The sequence below is a fragment of the Camelus dromedarius genome, chromosome 6 (assembly GCF_036321535.1).
Source record: "Camelus dromedarius isolate mCamDro1 chromosome 6, mCamDro1.pat, whole genome shotgun sequence".
Classification (NCBI taxonomy): Eukaryota; Metazoa; Chordata; class Mammalia; order Artiodactyla; family Camelidae; genus Camelus; species Camelus dromedarius.
In genome coordinates this window covers 45,490,813-45,508,512 of record NC_087441.1, presented here as the reverse complement: position 1 = coordinate 45,508,512, position 17,700 = coordinate 45,490,813, and the positions used below count along the sequence as shown (strand labels likewise).

Genomic DNA, 17,700 nt, shown 5'->3' with positions numbered 1-17,700 from the left:
AGTTCAGTCTGCTATCTAAATTACTAGCAGTCATGTAAAGTCATCTCAGAACACTATTCACTGTTACACCTCAAGTAACAGAAAACACTTACTTATTTATAAACTGCTCCAGCCCTTGCTTCCTTTCTTCAATAAAATTGTCATCAAATATTCCATCATCTCCTCTAAAAGGAAGCTGACGCAGAAATGCTTTCCCCGGGAGTGGGGGAACTACAACCTAAAACAAGGTAAGAAAATTGTTGAACATGTTGGCTGAATTGGGAACATTAATAGAGCATAACATGAAGACAAAATATATCTTCACTATGAAAGCCATTCCACTGTTAAACTAGTTTAAGCATAAAAGGGAATCAATAAAAAATACATTGAAAAAAGATTTGACATTTTGGAAAGATAAACAAAATGCAGAAAAGCCCATCAGACCAAAGCTCCTCACAGCAGGACCCATAGCTTAATTTTCATTTTCCCTGGACTTATCAAAGCACAAGTATACAAAGAGAATAAGCAATACTGAAACAAAGCCTACCATGCCCCTCAGACAGTTCTGATACCACCTGGGGAAGACAATGCTTTATTACAATAGTAACTGCAGAGATCAAAATCAACTCTCAATTAAATGAAGAAGTAAAATATTAACAATGCTCTCTCTAGCACAGGCAGATAAGAATTCTGTGGTCAGTTTTTTCCACCTCATACCATCTGCATACAGTCATTCCTACTTGTGTTTGACGTGGTAACAAAAACTAATCAACAACTCTACTTGTCGCCTCTCTTCCATTTCCAGAGCTAAGAAATATGTCAATTTTGTCCCAAGCCCACTATCCTATCTTTCCACCAAAACCTGTCATTTCTTCCTTTCCACACTAAAGGAACATCTCAAGTTTTCCCTGTGAAAGCCTAACTATCTTCTAGAGACAACTTATAACTGATCTCCTTCTTCTGATAATTATCTGGAGCTCAAATTTTTGTTTGAATTAAATAGCACCTAGCTATTTATTTTAGAGGTTAGTTGGGTTATCTATCCCAGGGTTTCTCAGCCCTATTATAGCACTATTAACATTTTGATCTAGGTAGTTCTGTATGTTGTGGGGAGGGGTTTCTTATACACGGTAGGACACGTATTTAACAGCATCCCAGGCCTCTACCCACTAGATGCTGTCAGTAGGCACCCCACAGTTGTGACAATAACAACCATCTCTAGACATTGTGAAATGTTTCCTGGGGGACAAAACAGCCTGTGGTAGAGAACAAGCAATCCATCCTATTAATGCCTTCAACTCAAGGACCCTGTCTCAGGCTTCTTACAGTTATTTTAAGAAAAGCTGGGCATTCAACAGAAGCTCAAAAATCTGTTAAATGACTAACCACTTAGTTGAATCCTTATCTTACATCAAAACGGAAAAGGTATGGGCAAACAATTCAAATAAGGAGAAATATCAATAATAAACATCAGTAATAAAATTATATATATTTTAAGAGGTAAAACCTAAAACCCTTGATGCAGAGTTTCTATTCTAAAATAATTCAACAAGTTAAAAAAAAAAGGAAAGATCAACACAACTTCATACAACTCAGCAAAAAAAAAAAAAAAAAAGGCAAAAAAGAAACACAAAACCAAATGCCCAACATAAACTTTATAATTCCTTCCCAGATCTATCCTTCTCAGATGACCAATGACTGAGACATCTAAAGACTTTTTCTTCATTAATTTGCTCTGTCATTCTTGAATCTTTCCCCTATATTAGCATTTGTCAAATTGAGAGTTAAAACCTGCAGGGAACTTGCAACTGAAAAGCAGGGATCATGACCACTAACAGCTCCAGTAGAATGGCTATATGATGGGTAGGGAAAAACATCTGTATCTATAAAGCTATTATGAAAAAAGGAATCTAGAATCAGTACATTAAATAAATGACCACCATTAATTAAGGCTTTAGCATGAAATTTAAGATTAAAGATTACTATTATCATCTGTAGAGATACATTCCTATTAATATTCAAAATAGTCATTGAAATGGATGGTGAGGTTATAGGCAACAGGATTAATCACCTACAAAAATCATGAGTGGTTTGTCCAGCTAAGATCCCAAAGATCTTCAACAAATTATTTTTGCTTAAGCAGTCTGAAAAGATCTAGTCAGAATTCTTATACCAATTTACACGTCATGAGTCTGATGATATGTGTCTATGTGTGGCAAGGAGACATGAGGATATCTGGCCAGCATAATAGTGAAAGCACCCTGTGCAGAGGGTAACAGCTGAATGAATGGTAAGGCGCGCAAAGTCCTGGGTTCAATCCTCAGTACCTCAATTTAAAAAAAAAAAACAGTGAAAGCATACTGAAATAAAAGCTAAAGGATTTAACCATAATGACCAGTAAACACAATAAATGTCCCCTAGTTCTAGTATAATAGATTTTAATTAAAAGTCCTAATATATAAATAAAACAAATGATTAATTGTTCTTAGCAATACTCTACAACTTTTACATAGGTTAAATGTTCCAAATAATTAAATGGTCTAATGTTAAAAGTGAAGTATTGTGCTTCAAAGGACACCATCAAGTAAAAACAATCCACAGAATGGAAGATTTTTGCAAACTGTAAATCGGATAAGGATTTGTAAGAGTTTTTAAAATGTATTCTAGATACAACTCAATAATAAAAAGAAACTCAATTAAATGGGCAAAGGATCTGAAAAAATATTTTTCCACAGAAGATATATAAATGGCTGATATATACATAAAAAGATGGTCATCATCTTTAGGAATCAGGAAAATGAAAACCACAATGAGATACCACTTCATACACACTAAGCTGTAATAAAGCAATCAGGTAACAGTAAGTGTTGAAGATCTGGAGAAAAGTGGGACTCTCATACATTGTTGGTGGGAATGTAAAAATAGTACAGCTGCTTTGGAAAACACTCTGAAAGTTTCCTTAAAAGCTTAAATAGAGTTATCATATGATCCAGTAAATCCTAGGTATATACCCAAGAGATGCAAACACATATGTCCAGAGAAAAACCTATATACATGAATGTTCACAGCGGCATTATTCACAATAGTCAAAAAGCAAGAACAACCCAAATGTCTGCCAATGATAAATGGATAAATAAAATGTAGTGTAGCAACACAAGAGTATTTTCTGGCAATAAAAAGAAAAGAGGCAGTGATTTAATCATACAACAGGATAAACCTTGAAAACATGATCAGTGAAAGAAGCCAGATGCAAAATACTATGTATTCTATGCTTCTATTTATATGAAATGTTCAGAATAGGCAAGTCCATAAAGTAGATTAGTAGTTGTTTAAGACTAGGTGAGGAGGGGTTGTAAGATAAATTGGTAGTGATTACTAATGAGTGTGGGATTTCTCGTATGGAGTGATTACAATATTCTAAAATTGTAGAGATGGTTGCACAACTTTGTGAATATGTGAAGAACCACTGAACTGTGCACTTTAAATGAGTGAACTATATGGCATGTGAATTATACGCCAATAAAGCAGTCATAAAAAAGTGATGTATACATTCACAAAATGCTTATTAAACACTCCAGTGTGCCAAATGTTATCTCAAGCAAAGCCAAAAGCCTATCATGACACTTCTTCTCCTAAGTCAGACAGAAAAAGACAAATACTATGACTTCACTTACACGTGGAATCTAAAAAAGTCAAACTCAGAGAAAAGAGAGTAGTAGATTAGTGGTTTCCAGGTTGAGGGGTAGGGGAAATGGGGAGATACTGGTCAAAGATGAGTTGTAAGATGAGTAAGATCTGGGGATCCAATGTACAGCATAGTGACTACAGTTAACAAGATTGTATTGTACTCTTAAAAGATGCTAAGAGAACAGATCTTAAATGTTACCACTCCCACCACCACCAAAAAAAAAAAAACAACAACTATGTGAAGTTATACATGTATTGACTAACCTTGTTATGGTAACCATTTATATATATATACACACACACACACACACACATATAAAATCATTGTGTTACATAACTTAAACTTACACAAGGAGCTCTCAAATGTTGATACAGTAGATGAATCTTCAAAAGTAAATATTCCAAACAAGGAATACAGTATTTCTGTTTAAGGTCTTCTTTTTGTCTTTTTATGAAGTTTTAAAGTTTTCTTTGTCTTATATTTCCAATTTTACTCCTAAGTATTTTATACTTGGATATTCTTTTGAGTAAAATTGTTTTTCCATTTTTGATGGAATGCTATGAATTGTGTATGTTTTGTATCCAGCCACATTTATCTGGTTAAGGAACTCTTCTTTTCATTTCTAGCTTACTATGCTTCGGAAGTGAGCCCAACCTAGCCTTAACCTACTTCAGGGCTCCTACCACACCCACTTCTTATTCGACTACACTCTAGTCACAAAATAACTTTCATAATTCTGTGTGTACTATGCCCTTCCATGATGCCACTGATGTCATTCTGATGGAGGGCTGGATTGAGGGACATTAGAATGAGACCTTGTTCTATTTTGCATCCACAGCCACCAAATTTTCTTCTAAGAGAAGACAGTTCTTACCCAGATACATTAAAACTGCAGGTAGCAATCCATTAGCCATGATTTAAAAAGCTAGTCTGAAGAATATTGACACCACACAGAGTAAAGTAAGGACTGGTTTATGTTATATGTAAATGTGTGATGATAAAAAATGTATTATGAGTCAGTAAAAAAAACTGGAAATACACTGACATGGGAGAAATACTGAGGAAGAGAAACTTGGCAAGGAGGGAAAGGGGAAGGTGGAATAATAAGATGAGGGAAGGGAAGGAAGCAATAGCGAGAAAGTTCTAAGAAGTGTTACCCACATGTGAGTCAGCAAAGGCCTCAACTGGGCCACTGAAGTAGACATAAGAAGAGAGAGTACGAAGGAAAAATTATATACTTCTCCCACCTCCTATGAACTAAAATGAAATTAAGTATTTGAAAAAAAAATAGTTGCTTTTACCCACTTTATTCAAGATAATTTTCCTGAGAGATCTTAAACATTAAAATTTGGAATGTTTTACTGCAAAGTCATATTACAAATAATTCTTACCTTGCTTTCTCTTTCTAATTCACTTCGCAGCCATTCAAAGTCACTGTATCTTCTTCTAACGGTAGATTCTTTCAGCTTGAAAATAGGCAGATTTGTCTGAAACAAGAAATCACTCCTAAGTTGAAGCATGTTACAGGGACTTCAAAAAAGCTGGGGGTCGGGGGTGGATCGTTTGTCAAATTGTTAATATGGCAAGCCCAGTTACCTCAAAATAAGAAAATCATAAAGTTATTAAGATGACATTTTACTTCTAATAAAATCAAACTTGGCTGTTAAAAGTATATTGTTTATACAAGAATACAATTTCTAGTTTGCATGTTTGGGCATATGCTTTTGGATATCATTCTGCATGAAGTTAGTTACATAAATATGGGTCTTTTTTTCTATTTCAGTGAGCTGTAAAAATGTAACTGAACAGGAGTGAGATGAAACTAGCTCTTTTTGTTATCCAGTTTAGATACAATTTAGCATACAATGCTCAACCTCAGGAAAAAGAGACCTTAACTACTTTGGAATGAAATATAAAATATTTTGTTATTATGATTGGATCAGATGTTTCATAATGAAAGAAATGAATAAAAGATTCTTCTTAATGGTCTTCTTAAAAAATGCCAGAACATAGCAGGGTAAGAGTACAATGTATGCACTCTTTCACCAGTAGGAAATTAGCAATCATATACATTAGATCACGTCACTGATCAGAGCTTTACAGGCTGAGGGCAAGTTTAGGAACTGAAAACATAATGCCCAGTACCTTGAGGTAAGACTATTCCTTATAAGACTGCAAAGACCACTTCTGTCAAATTCTAAACTTAAAAGTATCAAAAAAAATTTCTATTATCTTTTACTGGTCCCTAGAAAGAGAAAATATACTACCAAATACAATTTTAAATGGCTTATGATTAAGGACTATTAGCAGAACCTGTATACCACCACAATTTTATAATTAAGAATAGAGCTTAAAATGCACATAATATAACAAAGTTGGTAGGGGACAGAAAGGACCTAACACAATTAATGCCTTACCATACTGAAAATGCTATTTAATACTATATACACTCAGATTATATTTTGTCCTTAATTCAATCTTTGCACTTACAGAACTGCAAACCATTTTAAAGCTGAAGAGAAAAAACTTAAGTGCCACTGGAAGGAAAGACTGTCCCTACAGGGACATCATCATGTAAAATTCACCCCTAAGAAAATTCCAATCATTTGTTAAACTTAATGCCACTAGTAAGTGTCATTTAGCAAAAGAAAAGCTTTTTATTCAGGATCTTAAATCTATTCTGTAGTGGTTTCAACTTTTTCTAACGTGTATTAACTTCTCCATGTTGTACACCTTATAGCTTGGAATCTTTACAGATGCTATTGGGCATAACACTGTATAGGTTTCAGGCATGAAACCAAATCTCACAAGAGGTTTAAAAGCACTTGAATTTTCTTTCCCAGGTAACCACAACATTTGTTCATTGTATTAATGACTAAGAGCAAAACTGCACCTAACAAGACTCTTATTATACTAAAAGTCAAGCTTATATTTAGAGACACTGGCTTGCTGTACAGAGGGGTATTCTCATTCCCCACAGGGAATAAAATTAGGTCCCCTGGAGAGCAGGATGGTAATTCCCAGAAAGAAAGCACTGGATTATTTCTCTCTAATTTCACCCATTGGCTTTTTAACCAGGTTCACCCTTCCGCATTAAAATATTAAGTCTTTGTAAGTGTCTAAAGATAGAAAGGCCTTTACAGAATTAAATGTTTTCTGCAGGTGAGATTTTACATTTTAAATTCCCTCCTCTCAAATTACTTTACAAAAGGGATTAGCTGCTCTCTTTATTCAATATGTTAAGATCAAGCTTGTGAAAAAGAGTTCCCTAAGAATTTTCATACTTCTGGGTACGGAAGTCTATAAAGTTAATCTCTGAAACAACATATCAAGCTTACAGGTACAATGTTGAGGGAAGAGTGCCAATTGAGCTCATTTTACCTCCATTTTCCCTTTTGAACTTTTGACACAATCACGATTATATCTGATTCACTTTAACAAAAGGGTAGTGGGAGAAAGAAAAAGTCCATTCCGTTCTATGATTAGCTAATAGTGTGATAGATTATATATATTTTAAAAAGGATCTTGGTTATTAGCTTAAGAAAATTTAATAGTTTTCTCAGCTGGCTATGATTTCTCTTTATATGAGGACGCTTTAGAGTTTTGATAAAGTCACATCGAGTAATTCTTATTTGCCCATTACACTTACAGTGGTTAAGTGTGCCTGTTAATGTCTCCCTGATCATCAAAAGGACTTTCAATTCAACTTGATTAAAATACAAATGAAAGATGCTGAGGTTTTTTGTTTATGCCACTGAACTATCACCATTGATTACAAACTCTTATGATTGGTCACTTTCAACTTATTTAACCCTTGTAAAATATTCTAATTCGGTTTTCTAAAGAGGAAAGAGTAAGGTTAATTTTTTTTCTTACAGCCTTGGGAGAATTCAACTAATATTACAATTTGGGAACCTCTATAAAAGGGCATAATGCTACATAAGATGTGGAATATAATGATGAGTAAGATACATTCCTAGTTCTTATGAAGCTTATAGTATGTTAGAAGCTAAGCATATGAAAAGTTAAATTTACATGGTTAACAATACCATACACCATAAATAAAAACAAAGTTGAAAGACCACAAACTGTAGATAAATACCTGTAATATAAAACAAAGGAATAATTTCATTAAAATGTAAAGAACTTAAAAACTAATGAAAGATAAAACTGAATAACCTGAAAAACAGAAAAGGCAGAACACAGAAAAATGACATCAGTAATGTTCAACTTCACTCACAAAAGAAATGCCAGTCAAAACATTAAGATCCCATTTTCAATTATCAGGCAAGCAGGTATTAAATTTTAATACCCATGATCATGATGGTGAAGGTAAAGAGGCATCTAAAAAACTTGCCGATGACAGTGAAAATTGGTACAACCCTTAAGGAGGGAGTTTTGGTGACTATCACTCTTTTAAATGCATTTATCTTTTGAGCCAACAATTCCACCACATATTAATCCTACAAATATTTCCACATATACAAAAAGATGCTGGTGCACAGATGTTTATTAGTATTGTTTATATAGTAGCAAAAAAATTTTAAAAGCCCAGAGAACTAAAAATTTATAAATCTGTTACAAATATAAAATGAAGTATTATACAGCTTTTACAAAATATAACCAGCCACAGACTGATCAGGAAGCCTGCCTAAGATGTGTTAAGTATAAGAAGTTTCAGATTATAAATCAATTAAAAATGTTAAAAAAAAAAGAAGTTTCTGAACAGTATCTATAGTAGGATACCATTTGTATAATAAAGAAAAGCACACAAGAATTAACAATTGATTTAGTCAGTATTATTTTAATACATAGAGTCAGCCATACTATAGGAAGACAGTTGAGAATGGTGAAAATAGTGTGAACTACAATGCAGAGAAGAGAAGTGTATTTAGGAAGTAATTCTTGTATATTCTAAAGTACAGGAGATGATGGGAAATAAAACTAAAAAGCCAGAATATATGGCTAAGGTATCTCCCTGTGAGCACCAGGAGTTAATAAGCATCTCTAAACAGGAAAGAATCTTTGAAACAAAAAAACAGAACAGAGAAGTAACCATGAATTCAACAGATTAGCTACATGTACTAGAAAGAGGAAACATGAAAACAGTTGGTTCTATTTTTATCACAAGAAAAAAAAATTTTTTTGGTAACTATGTACTATGATAGATGTTAACTAGATATATTGTGGTGATCATTTCACAATGAATACAAATATCAAATCATTATGTTGTACACCTGAAACTAATATAATGTTATATGTCAATTATACCTGAAAAAATAAAAGGTGGTTCTAGCTGGTTTTCAGTTTTATCTACTTGAAGAATATGGAAAAGAGACTCCTGAGGCAAATTATAGCAAAAAGATGTTTAAATGCTTTACTTCAGATACCATTTAAAATGCTTTAAATCCCACTCCTGGGCATATATCTGGAGAAAACTGTAATTCAAGAAGACACATGCACCCCAATGTTCACAGAAACACTTATTTAAAATAGCCAAGACATGGAAACAACCTAAATGCCCACTAACAGATGACTGGATAAAGATGATCTGGTGTATATGTGTGTACACACACACACACACACAGAGGAATACTACTCAGCCATAAAAATGAAGTAATGCCATTTGCAACAACATGGAGAGATCTAGAGATTATCAACCTAGAGATTATCATATTAAATGAAATCAGACAGAGAAAGACAAATGTCCTATCACTTACATGTGGAATGTAAAAAAAAGATACAAATTTTGTTTACAAATCCAAAACAGACTCATGGACAAAGAAAACAAACTATGGTTATCAAAGGGGAAAGGGCAGGGGAGGAATTAGGGGTGGGATTAACAGATACACATTTCTATATATAAAATAGATAAACAACAAGGACCTACTGTATAGCACAGGGAACTATATTCAAGTTCTTGTAATAAGAATGGGATATATTATAATATAATGGAAAAAATCTGAAAAAAAAGTATGTACATGTATAACTGAATCACTTTGCTGTATACCTGAAAATAACACTGTAAATCAACTACACTTCAATAAAAAACAAAGGTAAAGAAAAAGCTTATTCAGAGAGAACTAAAGTGCTGAATTCTGAAATTAAATGTAAATCAGAATTAATTATGATTCATTTACTTTAAGATGACTAAACTTTTGAAACTTAAAAGGCAGGATTTAGTATTTTCTCATCCTTACATTCATATTTTCCCTCTAATTTTTTTTAAGGTCAAAACAAAATATTTTAATTCTTCATGAATATTAGGATGGCTTATAAGATCTCCTTTAAAGAAAAACCAGCAGTCAAGCCAAAAAATTATACAGGATTAATACTAAATTTCCTTATTTAATGGGGGGAGAAATTAACATTCCCTCTGATTTTAAGGAAAGTTGCTTTAGTTGTTCAAGCTGAGCATAAACTAGAAACCACTATTTTCCTCTAGTTTCAGTTCATTTTACCTAATAGGTGAAAGTGTCCAACCCAGTTATTTGTATGAAATAACATTATTTGTAGGAACAGTGACCAGAGGCAGGCAAGATCAGAGACAAGGCAAATGAACAAGTCCATCATTAGGCAAGAACCATAAACCAAGCCACAGCATTTAGCTATTCGTATAGGTGTGTGTTACCAGTAAATGCTGAAGATGAGTTTGAATAACCTTGGTCTATTTTAGACTTTTCAATTTTGTTCATGGAGTTATGGAAGTTCTTCAAAGTAAAGACAGAGGCTACTTATAAACATTTACATCAACAACTCTCACAGGACCTACAAGAAACCCCAAATTATTAAAAATTTAAAGCTATGCCAGGGCTATGGCCCAAACTAACATTTTAAAGGTAGAAAATTATAATTATCTGCTGAAAAAGTTAAGTTGTTGTCTGTATTCCATAAAGTCTATAAAAACTATTTTATTCCACATTCAAAATATGCTTTTATTAATCATTTTAAGCCAAATAAATTAAATGTCACCACTACTTAACATTTCTTTGGAAAACTATAAAACAGATTACCTACATTAAAAAGGGAGACAGAAAAAACAAAAATATTCAGATCTGGCACAGAAAACTTCTAAAATCCTATCTAAATATGGAACAAAATACTAAAAAGAACAAAAAAAATCAAAATCTCTACTCCATGGGAGGTGGGTATAGCTCAATGGTAGAGTGCATGCTTAGCATGCACAAGGTCCTGGGTTCAATCCCCAGTACTTTTATTAAAAATAATAATTTAAAAAATTTAACCTTAAAAAAAGGAATCTCTACTTCATATCCTATTCCTACTATTGAAATCAAAGACGTTTTCTTTAACCTGGTTATGCTTCAGAATTACCTGGGTAGCTTTAAACAATTTCTTAAATGTAGTATAACAAAAATATAGAGAAGTGCACAAATACATTGAGGGTACAACTCAATGAGTTTTCCAGTGGTAGTAATCTAGGTAGTGTCTTAAAAAAAATCAAACCAAAACCAAACCAAAACAAAACACAACAAACAAATCCAGTCCTGAAGCCTACCTCAGATCAACTAAATCAGATCCTAAGGGAATGAGCCCTTTAAAATAGTTCCCTAGATGATTAATACACAAAAAGTTTAAAAACCATTACTATACCACACCTGATTGGCTCAAAGGATCATACAACAGGCAGCTAAAGCAGTGCTAAGAGGGAAATTTATAGCTATAAATGTCCATATTAAAAAAGAAGTATCTCAAATGAATAACCTAAACTTCCATTTTAGGAAACTAAAAAAAGAACTAAATACACAACAAGTAGAAGGAAAGAAATAATAAAGATCACAGTGGAAATAAATTAAACAGAGAAAGGAACAATAGAAAGGATAAATGCAAGACAGTCAATGCAATTAAAGAAATGGGAGATTTTAATCAAATTTGAGATTATTTGTAATATCTTGCTTTATAAAACTTTTGATACGTAGTCATACTACTCCTACCATGGAAGAAGAAAATCATAGTAACTCTTTTTCACTCTTAAACTTTAAAATCTAAGAGGTCCACTCAGTATAAAAGTACACACTTTCTAACATTTTATATTATGATAGTGATTAAGAGCTCAGTCTGTGTCTAGGTTCCAATTCCAGCAAGGCTACTTAGCTATAGACATGGGCAAATTAATCTGTTTCTCAATTTGCTCATTTATAAACTGGGGATAATAGTGTGAAAGTATATTTACATAGATGGTTTAGAAGTTGAACTAAACCTAGATAATTTCTTTTCTACTACTTAGGAAATCATATAAAATAAATTATTTTGAAATTAATTTGTAACACTGGAAAACCATGTTCTTGTAACCCTATCTCAGTTTTTGTAGTAATTAAATGAAGTAGTACATATAAATATGCTTAGAACTGTACCTAGCACACAATAATTGCACAGTAAGTTTATTTTTTTCTTATGTTACTCCCTTTGTGTCTTTTTTAAACTTAACAAAAAGTTCTAATATTATAATACTCCCCTATGTCTTTAATCAGTGTTATTGTTACAATTGCTTTGTAAATATTCCTCACATGGTTCTTTTTGCTGAACCACTTAGAGTAAATTGCAGACATAACCCTTTACCACTTAGTATGTATTTCCTAAGACATTCTCATATATAACCAAAGAACAAGGACCGAATACAGGACATTTAACAGTGACATAAAGTCCATATCAAACTTTACCACTTGTCCTAATAGCATCTTTTATAACTTAAAAAAACCCAAAATCCAGTTAAGAATCAAGCATCGCCTCATTATTTTTTTTTAACATTTAACATTTTTACTGATTTGACACAAAATGAAGATACAATAAAATTTTTTACAAGATTCACATTGGTGACAGATTGGTTAAGGAGTATCATTAGTTCAGAGTATTTAAGTTGAGCCCTGCACAAAGAAAACACAAAATGCCCATAAATATGACAATTAAGCTTGATAGAGACGTCCCTAAATTTGACAAGCCTCAGAATGTACATGGCATTACAAATAATAATATACAACACTAACTTTTTTTTCTAGATTATCATTAGTAAAGAACAAATTTTTTTCCTCCACATTGGAGGAAGGCAACATCTTTTTACTTTTTCTATAAAAAATGATATTATAAAATTGCTGTCATATGTAGAAGTTATCAATGAGTATGCAGCAAAAAACCCTCAAAAATACAGGATAGTCTAATATATATAGAATATATAGAATAGTTTAATAAAATTATGTTAATTTCTGGATTTTGTGATGTCAGTGATATTCTGCAGTTTTCTAGTTTTCTTTTTTCTTGAAGTATAGCTGATTTACAATATTACATTAGTTTCACGTATACAACATAGTAATTCAAAATTTTTAAAGATTATACTCCATTTAAAGTTACTATAAAATACTGGCTATATTCCGTGTGCTGTACAATATATCCTTGTAGCTTATTTATTTTATATGTGCCTCAATATCACTTTAGTCTTCAACCTAGAGCAGTCCTCCTGCCTTTCTGCCATTCAAGACATTGACAATTTCAAAGAATGCAGGCCAGATAATTTGAGATACATTATACATTTGAGTTTGTCCTTTTCCTCATGACCAGTTTCGTGTCGTTCATTTTTGGCAGGAGTGTTCCTAACGGCAGGAATGTTGAATCCTTCTCAGTGCATCACATCAGAAAGCACGTGATGTCAGCTTGTCCTATTATTTGATCACTTGGTTAAGGTGAGGGCAGTCAGATTTCTCCCATGTAAAATGATCTTTTTCCTCTTTAAGTTTTGTGGGGTTTTTTTATTCTTACTCTTACCCTTCATAATAGAATTTAGTGCCATTTGGCATTTAGCCAGCTAACTTTAAAACTTACAAAACTGCCAGAGCAAAGAATGAATTTTGCTTCTTGGAGAATTCACGTTTTTAGGTAAAGTTATCAGGAGAGAGACTGCTTACTGCAGAAAAGTTCTACTCTCTGCCAAACAGAGTGTGATCATGCAGATGTGTAAGTACATGATGTTCAGAATTTGTTGATTTAGAAAAATTAAGACAACTTACAGTCTTCTGGGCTAGAATGACAGCATGGATATTTGTTCCTGCACTATGCAAAATTCAGGGCAATTCTCAAGCTCATGAAAAGGTGATGGACTATCACTGTATAAGAAACCTAGGCTATTCAAAAAACTAGGAAAGAACAGGACTAACCACCTGAAGAGAGCTGTTCAATATTATTTTATTGCTCTTTATTTTTCCTAATAATGTATCAGAAGCAAAACTCCAAAGGGATGAAATATTGTAAGAGATGCCTGCATACCTGATACTCTTAAAATGCTATTTATATAAAAGAGAAACCAGCCATTTCCCACAAGGTATTACTAATCACATAGGGTAAAACCATCAGGAATCCAAATGGATACTATATACTAAAGAACAGATTTCAAAACCATGGTATACAGCTCTAAAACAAGTGCTCCCTTCAAATCCAAGCAGAGGAAACTGACACATTACTGGTCTCCAAAAAGCAAGGTCTTACACACTTACACAGGCTGACCTATTAAAGTCAGCAGCTCACAGATACCCTATATGTAACCTGATTATCACCGATAGCGGAGGAGAAAACTAAGCCTCAAAATGTAATCACCTGAATATAGCTTAACAATAGATATTAGAAAAATGTTTATTAGGTGTTTCTAGTATTTCTTCAGGTAGTGTCATGTGTACATTTGAAAAGAGACTGGCAACGACATCAAAAGTATACTCAATAGACCATACTCTATTCAACCAATCCTAAGAGATGTAAATGGATGCCTCACTACAGTTCTCATTAAACGGTTGCATTTCTCCAGATACCTACATCTAGAGATAAAGGATAAGCTGAGAAATGCTTAAGCTATTACCTCGCCCTTCAGTACTTTTGATACTTGTTTTACCTAATCTGGAACAGCATGAATAACTGGAGATATGGTTTATAACCTAGATGAACTCTAAATATGGCTGGGGAGAAGTCATTTAAGTGAAGAATAAGCTTTCAGTCTGGTGAACCTTTGAAATGTAGATTGTCACTAAGCCAAGATATTTAGTTTAGTTTATCTCTTTCTGTTTAAAAAAAAATAAGGACATGGCCTTCCAGTGATACAACTTCCCGTTACCTAAAAAGAAGTATCCTTTATGGTATAATTTCCAAAACAGTAGAGAAGAAATTATCTAGCCTGGTTTAATGCATAAACCAAGTAATTCCATATACTTTTCCTACTTTGTCCGTATTTTTCATTTCTGAATGACAACAAGATTCATTTGAACTCATACGAGGTTTTTAATGAGGAACCTTTAATGAGGAAGGAATTGTGCAGTAATAACTCTATTGTAAAGGAAAATTCATTCTTTTTTTAAAGTTTTTTTTTAAGGGAGATTCATTCTTAATAGTTAATGAACACTTACATAATCCTACAGGCTTCTGCTGAAGCAAAACTGCCTATTAATAGTATAAGACCTTTTCTGAACAATTTTTAAAGTGTGAAAGTCTTTTCTCTTTCCAACTTGCCTAATTCTAAGAACTGCCTCTAGAGTTTTTAAACACACTCCCATTCCCACAAACTCCAAGTGCCCCCATCTAGAGAATCTCATTCAAATTAGTATGGGTTGAAATCCAAACATCAGTATTTTAGGTGATTCTAAGATGCATCCAGGGTTGAGAACCACTGCCCTAGACTTATTAAATGTGAAACAGGGTATGGGAGACCCAGGAATCTGTATGATCTAGTGATTCTAGTTCAGCCAGGACAGATATGGACAATAATATTTTACCTCCTCAAGGAAAGTGATTTGGAACTAACACTATGAGAATACCGAACTGGAAATGGGATGCAAAGTCATTATAAGTAAAACTATGATGTAGAAACCAATGAAAGACTATTAGTTAAGAAGCTCTACTCAGTAAGTGTATTCTAAACTTCTATATGTGCATTAGCAGGCATATATGGACAACAGGGATCTAAAAAAGACATCTTCCTTAAGAAATATTTACAGCACAATATGAGGGGGCGGAGGAGGGGAGCAAAGAAGTTTCTAAGATTTATTACCTTTAGCAGTTACAAACATAATTCATCATAGACTTTTGCTGTTTAGACAAAATGGTGGAAGCCTATACTAGAGTACAAGGTAGAAATGAAATTGACACAAAACATATACACACATGCATACATTAGATTAACATTGTATGGTAGGCTCATAAAAAGTATCCTGACAATAAAAAAAAAAGAACAATGTGGTACATGCTCATTTGCAGATATTACATTCTGACATATAGTTGATCCTTGAACAATGCCAGGGTTAGGGGCGCTGACCCTCTCCAGAGTCCAAAATCCAAGTAAAATTTACAGTCGGCCCTCTGAATACACACAGTTCCTCCATATTCGTGGTTCCACATCCACAGATTTAATCAACCAAAGGGAATGATATACTGTAGTATTTAATACAGAAAAGAATCTATATATAAGTGGACTTGTGCAGTTTAAATCTATGTTGTTTAAGGATCAACTGTATATTCTTTCATACTTTTATATTTACAAATTTTATTTTTATTAAATATATTATTAGCTTCTCATTTGATATCGTTAACATGACTGTATATAGACATCACCTATGTGAGAGGTAATACAGTACAATGGTTAAAGCACACAGCTCTGAAACCAGACAATCTGGTTTTAATCCCAACTCTGGCATTAACCAACTATCTGATCCTGGGCAAAATGCTATGGATGAGAGCTAGATGAAGCCTTAGATCCAGGGAATTTATATCCTTTCCTTAGATCAAACCCCAAAAGGCAAAATTACTGGGTCAAAAGCTATAAAGGTTAACACTTCAAATGTCCTCCAGAGAGGCTACCTTGCTGTAGATTGAGGAGGTACACAACTGTAGTAGGCTATTACTTCAGTGGCTTACAATAAACCATGCCTCTTGGTATCTTTCTGTATTCTCTCCCATTATTCGCTTGGCCATGTGACTACTGCCTTTGATCAATGGTATATTAGCAAATATTTGTGAATTACAATAGGGCTTGTTCTCTTGGAACATTTGTTCATGAAGAAATTCTCTCTTGGAGCCCAGCCACCATTACTCTGTTAGAAGTCTAACCATCCAAATGAAGGCAAACTCAGGACCTCATCAACAGCTCCAGCTTATCTCCCAGATGGTAGCCAGTACCAAACTGCCAGCCAGCCATATGACTGAGTCATCTTAGAAATAAACCCTCCAGCCCCAGTCAAGCTGCTCCAGCAGATATCAAGGAGAACAGAGATAAACTATCCCTTCTAAGATTTGATCAAACTGTAGAACTATGATAGTGAATGTTAATTGTTGTTTTAAGCCACCAACTTTTGAGGATCTTTGTTACACAGCGATAGATAACTGAATCAGTGACCTGACTTTGGTAGAGTAATGCTAAATAAGAAGAAACTGAGAGGATAGTATTTCAAATATTAAAACTTGACCTAAAAAGTGTATATACTTTCAACATTTTTAAACTCTTTACTATTTACTTTTACTTCCTGATTAGCTCTTGACTATTTTCTGAGTAACTGAAGTTTCCAGAAAATCCAAAAGAGTTAATTGATTCTGGATTATTTAGAGGAAGTATTCCTCCGTAACTTAAGAAGCTGATCAAATGAGCTGAACCTGAAGATTTTCTACTCTAAACAAAGGCAAAGTTCTAAAATAAAAGTTATAATTTAAGATTGAGTTGCTTTCTCTAGAATAACTTGACAAACCTCTAGTTTATCTGTCTAGAACAGATAGTATGAAATAGTTTGCCACCTATATTATAAAAGAATGAAGCTGAGGTATTTCTTTGAAGAATTACCTGGAAAACTATAAAAAACATAAAAAATGGTATTTATTTAGTCTTAATTCTCTAAAACATAAGTGATCCCTATATTAACACATTCCTTTCTCTTCTAGTCAGAGTGATTAGCTATAATAATGATATTAAACACTATATGCATGCATGCTTTAAATTTACAAATTGACAGCAGTACCATTATGATATTTCACTCCTTTCATAAAGCCCCAGAATGATT

The 17,700-nt window shown here is 33.3% G+C and overlaps 1 protein-coding gene across 1 annotated transcript in view; it reads right to left on the bottom strand.

Moving 5' to 3' along the window:
* The window catches only part of SNX3 (sorting nexin 3), a 37,696-nt gene that overhangs the window by 2,196 nt on the left and 17,800 nt on the right, over positions 1-17,700 (bottom strand). The window contains exons 2-3 of the mRNA XM_010989609.3: positions 5,059-5,154; positions 93-217 (exon numbers count right to left, since the gene is read on the bottom strand). Coding sequence (XP_010987911.1) covers positions 93-217; positions 5,059-5,154 — 221 coding nt within the window. The remainder of the gene's footprint in view (positions 1-92; positions 218-5,058; positions 5,155-17,700) is intronic.